The 6,887-nt window shown below is 35.7% G+C and overlaps 1 protein-coding gene across 2 annotated transcripts in view; it reads right to left on the reverse strand.

The window, feature by feature from the left end:
- gmppb (GDP-mannose pyrophosphorylase B) overlaps nt 1–6,887 on the reverse strand; it is a 23,370-nt gene that overhangs the window by 9,172 nt on the left and 7,311 nt on the right. For both annotated transcript variants that reach the window (XM_016509945.1, XM_016509944.1), the window contains exons 5-9: nt 5,269–5,411; nt 4,827–4,985; nt 3,935–4,013; nt 1,735–1,862; nt 618–800 (exon numbers count right to left, since the gene is read on the reverse strand). In XM_016509945.1, coding sequence (XP_016365431.1) covers nt 618–800; nt 1,735–1,862; nt 3,935–4,013; nt 4,827–4,985; nt 5,269–5,411 — 692 coding nt within the window. The remainder of the gene's footprint in view (nt 1–617; nt 801–1,734; nt 1,863–3,934; nt 4,014–4,826; nt 4,986–5,268; nt 5,412–6,887) is intronic.

The following is a 6,887-nucleotide window of genomic DNA, read 5'->3' on the forward strand; positions in this document are numbered from 1 at the left end:
AAGGAGGGGGCTTTGTAGAAAACGAAGCGTTTGAGAGAGGCGGGGCATAGAGGACCTACAATAATGTACAGTATTTGAAAAATAATGTGTTTTTTGAACATTAAAGCATGTCAACATATTCTGTTACACCAAATACACAAAATAATAATCTTTAAAAAAGCATCATATGACCCCTTTAAAGTGTACCTGAAGTATACTTGCAGTAGTTCCACTTTTGCACAATCATATATACCGAGTATATCTTTAGTTGGACTTCAGCACTACTTCCGCACAATTAAAGTGCATTAAGTACAAAATTAGTTGTTCCAATTTAGCAGACTTTAAGTATACCAGTTTAGTATACTAAAAGTACAATTGCAGTGCATTTTAATAAGTACATAAATATGAAAATGTATTTGTAGTATACTTAGCATGAAATAAATGCATTTCAAATACATTCAAGTATATTTATTTTTTTACTAGGGTACTTTTATACTTTGAATAGAAGTGTTTAATATTGTCATTCATACAATAATTAGCTTGGTTCTTGGTTTAAAATTATTCGTAAAAGAACTCCTCTGTAATTGCTATGAAGAAAATACATGAAAAGGAGGCGCTCTATGAACAGTGAAACTCACCCACTGCCCCACTGAAGAGCTCCACCCCACAATGCAGGACTCCAGCCAGGAGTGGGAGCGTATGTGCGCCCCCTTCAGGACGGTACAGCGCTTTACTCTCACGCCATCCTCCAGAACCACTCCGGCCCCGATCGTCACATTGGGCCCGATGGTACAGTTTTCACCGATCACCGCCGTTGGGTCCTGGGTTGAGGTTACAGCGTGTCATATATTTAATATATATATATATATATATATATAATATACTTATAGGCACAGTATATGTTGATAGGAGAAACACAAAGCATGTTTCCTGTTTACTGTACATTACAGAAAATGGAAAGTGGCTTTAAATATTTTTTTGCAGCATTTTTTTAGAGTGAGTATATCTTTCCAAATGTTCAGAGCTGGGTGGATTACTTACAAATTGTAATCTGTTACTGACTCCAAATTACATGACAATAATTGTAGTTAGAAATGTAATCCATCACACTACACATTTTAGGCAATATTACATATTTAGGTAATATTACAATATACATTTAAGATTAATCTAAAAGTAGTCTGATTATATGATCAGACTACTTTTAGATTACTTTTAGATTTTCACATTGATTTAAACAGGATAATCTTGCACCATATTGATATAAAAATACAAAGAGTAAGAAAATGCATTCCATTCGTTGTTATTAATAAAATGAAGTGCATTAAAACTTACATTGTGTCATGTGACCATTAACCACCATCAGAGAACAGTTAACATGCAAATGTGATACTTCATTATTAAAATATTTATTTTAAAATCTTAGGAGTACTTCATATAAGTACTATATGAAGTACTCCTTTAGGTGAAAGAAGTTCAGATGACAAAAAGGTTTGAGCCTGACTATACTGTATGTTACCAGACGCTGCTGTCAAGAGTTTTTTCCCGATTTGCAATGTTATTAAAATGCAATTTTTTAACACACAGCTGTGGATTTTGGTCTTTCCCCATTTAAGTAAATAGAAGCTCTACTTGCTGAGAATAGCTGTTACAAATATGGCTGATGCTACAAAACATAAGGTGAGATAACTTTGTGCTACTACCTTGTGTTCACAGCCTATATAATTGATATTTAGGAGTGAAAGCGTGTCTGACCACGAGAACGTTTCCGAGGAAGCCTGGCCCGCTGCGGAGCCGCTCGGGGGCCTGCTGCCGAACAGACTGCAGGTACATGCACATGCCTGTCAGGAAGTCTTTGGGCTGGCCAATGTCCATCCAGAAACCTGAAACACACAATTAACAAAACAACTGTAACTGCTAGTTTAGTAACTGAATGATGCATATCACCACTGGATCGAATTTACGCCAAATGTGTGTGTGTGTGTGTCTGAGTGTGTGTGTGTGTGTGTGAGAGTGTGAGTGTGTGTGTGTGTCTGAGTGTGTGTGAGTGCGTGTGTGTGTGTGTGAGAGTCTGAGTGTGTGTGAGTGCGTGTGTGTGTGTGTGAGAGTCTGAGTGTGTGTGAGTGCGTGTGTGTGTGTGTGAGAGTCTGAGTGTGTGTGAGTGCGTGTGTGTGTGTGTGAGAGTCTGAGTGTGTGTGAGTGCGTGTGTGTGTGTGTGAGAGTCTGAGTGTGTGTGAGTGCGTGTGTGTGTGTGTGAGAGTCTGAGTGTGTGTGAGTGCGTGTGTGTGTGTGTGAGAGTCTGAGTGTGTGTGAGTGCGTGTGTGTGTGTGTGAGAGTCTGAGTGTGTGTGAGTGCGTGTGTGTGTGTGTGAGAGTCTGAGTGTGTGTGAGTGCGTGTGTGTGTGTGTGAGAGTCTGAGTGTGTGTGAGTGCGTGTGTGTGTGTGTGAGAGTGTGAGTGTGTGCGCGCGTGTGTGTGTGTGTGTGTGTGTGTGTTTGAGAGTGAGAGAGAAACAGTGTTTGATTGAAAATCAAAATGTCAATCAGTGATGAAAAACGTGTTAGTTAGAGTAAAGAAGAGACCATATTATTCAGTCTTGGTCCAAAAAGATTATTCAATCAAACTAGATGGTACAATTTTCTATATACGTATATGCCCAACTGATGCAAACAGCAAAGTAAGCCCTTATTTAAACCGGTTGTGTTCTGTATTCATCCAATCAATGATACTGATAAAGCAAATATGCAAATAAGAATGTAATGAGTAAAGCTGAAAGCCCAAATCTTAATGGCCCATAAACACCAAGTATGATAACTATACCATTAGCTGTACTTCTACACTAGTTAATTCCTAACCCAGGGTTAACGCTGGAAAAACTTGAGCCAGGATTTTGTTAGCCTAAGGTTTAAGTGAGTTGGGATTAGCAATTTTAAGTGTAAACGATCAGTCTGATTATTTAGATGAACTATACAAATTTATACGAATAAACCTGTTGATAAATATACTGCCGATCAGTAAGATTTTTAATAGTCTCTTATGCTAATCAAGGCTGTATTTATTTGATCAAAAATACAGAAAAAAACAGCAATATTGTGAAATATTATTGCAATTTCAAATATTGATTTTGTATTTTAATATACTTTGAAATATAATTTATTCCAGTGAATCAAAGCTGAATTTTCAGCATCATTACTCCAGTCTTCAGTGTCACATGATCTTCAGAAATCATTCTAATATGCTGATTCATTATCAGTGCTGGAAACTGTTGTGCTGCTTCATATTTTTTGGAACCTGTGATACTTTTTTCTTTGATACTTTGAATAAAAAGTTAAAAAGAACAGCATTTATTCAAAATAGAAAACTTTACAAACAATATAAGTCTTTACTATTACTTTTTATTCATTTAACACACCCTTGCTGAATACGAGTATTCATTTATTTCAAAAAAGAAAGAAAAAATGTACTGACACCAAACTTTTGAATATTAGTGTAGATTGTAACACAATTTCTATTTTGAATAAACACCGTTTTTAGCTTTTTATTCATCAAAGAATTTTGAAAAAAGTATCACAGGTTCCAAAAATATGAAGCAGCACAACAGTTTCCAGCACTGATAATAAAGCAGCATATTAGAGTGATTTCTGAAGATCATGTGACACTGAAGACTGGAGTAATGATGCTGAAAATTCAGCTTTGATCACAGAAATAAATTACAGTTTAACAGATATTCAAATAGAAAGCAGTTATTTTAAATTGCAATAATATTTCACAAATTTACTTTGATCAAAAATGTATAAATTTTTGATCAAATTAATACAGCCTTGTTACTGAACCCCAACTTTTGAACGGCAGTGTACATCAATAAAAGGAGGTAATATTTGTGATAAATGCTAATGTATGATTGTATTGGAGCAGTCCTAATCAGACGTGTCAGGTGAAAGCTGTGTGATCCTTTACCTTGCAGCTCCATGGCATAAAGGTGTCCCTCCTCGGCCATCACAGGAAATATTTCCTTCTCAATGGACGTGGGCCGCAACTGAGTGCAAAATACAGAAAAAGGTTAAACATTTCAGCAAAATGAAAACAAGTTAAATGTGCTGTAAGCAAATATTTATGGAATCACATAAAGAAAACAGTCCTACTTCCTGAAAGATATGACTCGCATAAATGACCTGAGATACTGTATCACACATTTGACAGACACTTTCTCATTCATAGGTGGTATGAATGCATTTACACTGCAACTACATAAATAATTCTGTGAGATTTTTTTTTTTAATAACACTTTGATGAATGATACTTTACTAAAAGTTGCTATGAAATAGAAATTCACCCTATACATTTTCTAAATGGATGTAATTGATCTTATTATGAACAATTCATCCATGCATTTGTTTCATTTTAAAAATTCTTTTTGACCTTTTAAAAAAAAACGTCATAACTGGATCTTCCAGTAAAAAAATCTGACATTTCTCTGGTGACATATGGTCCGGTGTGTTGGTCACCAAGTTTCATTTAGTAGATTTGAACCGAGGGAGACATTTTTCACATCATGACTGAAGCCTTTACTTAAAGTAATTTTATACTGTACTACAGTTAAAACTGTAATTCAATGATTTTTTATGTAAATCACAATAAATGCAGTACAATGAGAATGAGATTTTTTTCACATTATGGTAATTAGATTTTGAGGGGAGAAAAATACCTAACTGTCATAATGCAAACAATGTACCATAGGTTGCTTCCTATAAGCAATATGCATTTAATTGCAGTCGAAAAATGTATATTTTTTGAAAATTCCATATAAAATGACAGTGTTTTCTGAGATGGTGTTTGCGTCAATCCTGACCTGGATTCTTCTCAGCATGGCAGGGCTAAAGATGTACATCCCAGCATTGATTTTGTTGGAGACAAACACTTGCGGCTTCTCCACAAAGCGGTGTATTCGTCCAGTGTCTCCTTCATACACCACCACACCATACTTAGATGGCTCTTCCACTTTTGTCACCTGAAACATCAGCCAGATAATCCCAGTAAGTGAGTAACAGAGTAACAGGTGAGTAATGTTGGGTCAAATATTCCTTCAGAGATGAGAGAGGCAGAAATTTATCACGTTAGGGTCTAAAAATGTACTTGTTTTATACAGTGCATTGAAAGGAGCTGTAAAACCTCTTCGGATAGACTATGGGGTTGAGTCATATTTCAACATTGCATAATTTAAATCTCAGCCAGTGAGACCATACAGTGGTTTCCACAACATTTGGGATTTCCAAAGAAAGTGTGTTTCTTACGACAATGGTGCCCTCTCTGCCCTGCTGCTGGTGGAACCTCAGCATGTCGTCGAAGGGAAAATCACAGATGACGTCACTGTTGAGAACGAAGAAAGGCTCCTCGTTATCGGTCAGCAGCTCTCGCGCCAAAGCCAGAGGACCAGCTGAGAGAAAAACATCAGATTTACAGTTTCACACTGGCTGTGTTTGTGCATTTAACCCTCTGGTGCTCCTCATTTGGGAGTCACACCTGTCATTTTCACGGTCAAAAGTGACCGGACACCTAAAATTTTACTTTTTTTTGCCCCAGTAAAATCAATGTAATATATTTTTGTTCAATAATATTTTTTCTTTTGTATTTTGAGATAATGTCATGGCACTAATTAATATTTATGCAATAATTATGATAAATTTCTGCCCATTGAAAATAATACAAATTTGTAAAAAAATATATTTCTATATTACTTTTCAATGAATGCAATATTTCATGCTAAAATAGAGTCAATGCCTTTAAAATCCCATTTTTGAAGCCAGATTAGTGCCATCTGGTGGGAGTAAAATAAGAAAAACCATCTACAATTCCATGGTTTAGTCCATAGATTCCTATATAGCTCTATATAAAAGGGCTATAAATTCTCTAATTGTTTTTAGACATAAATACTTATTTTTATTAAGTTGTGGGTTTGGATATATATGTAGACATTCTCAAAGACAACTTTTTGTAAAGGTTTAGATTTTCTTTGTTTGAAATGTTGATTTGAAGCGTCAGTTTTTGAATTATTATTACTACAGTCAAACCTGAACACAGAGAAAGCATTTTGTTACACAAAACATTACAATTCTATAAAAATGTAACAAAAATGACCAGGAATGTTTTATCAGAGCTTAATCCTTCTGGGTTTGATCTGATTTCAACCTCTTATTTCAGTTTTCTGACTCGTTTTGGCTATATGGTTATAGCCATACCAATTCATTTGAGTATGTATAATTCTGGTGTGTGTGTGTGTGAGTGGATGTGTCCGTTTTGCACTCTTGATGTTTTAAAGTGTAACCCCTTCTTTGCTGTCCACTTTTTACTGCATTGTAGTTGAATTATTGCTTTTATTGTACATATTTGCTGTGTTACAGTCACACCAGTTCATAGGTATGTGTGTGTGTGTGTGTATATGGGACATAAGCTAACATACACCTGCTGCACGTCTCATAAAACGTTCAAAAATGTCTATATGTGGGAGTAAGAGAAGAGCAGACATATGGATAAATCTGACGGATTTCAGCCTCTTATTTCAGTTTTCTGACTCGTTTTGTCTATATGGTTATAGCCATACTAATTCATTTGAGTGTGTATAATTGTGTATGTGTGTGTGTGTGTGAGTGGATGTGTCCGTTTTGCACTCTTGATGTTTTAAAGTGTAACCCCTTCCTTGCTGTCCACTTTTTTACTGCATTACACAGTTGAATTATTGCTTTTATTTGACATATTTGCTGTGTTACAGTCACACCAGTTCATAGGTGTGTGTGTGTGTGTGTGTGTATAAGTGTGTGTGTACTCATGTGTGTGAGTGGATGTGTTGGTTTTGCACTCTTGATGTTTTAAAATTTCACCCCGTCATTGCTGTGTACTTTTTTTCTGCATTGTG

The sequence above is a fragment of the Sinocyclocheilus rhinocerous genome, unplaced genomic scaffold (assembly GCF_001515625.1).
Source record: "Sinocyclocheilus rhinocerous isolate Xijiao unplaced genomic scaffold, SAMN03320098_v1.1 scaffold3797, whole genome shotgun sequence".
NCBI classification, from domain to species: Eukaryota; Metazoa; Chordata; class Actinopteri; order Cypriniformes; family Cyprinidae; genus Sinocyclocheilus; species Sinocyclocheilus rhinocerous.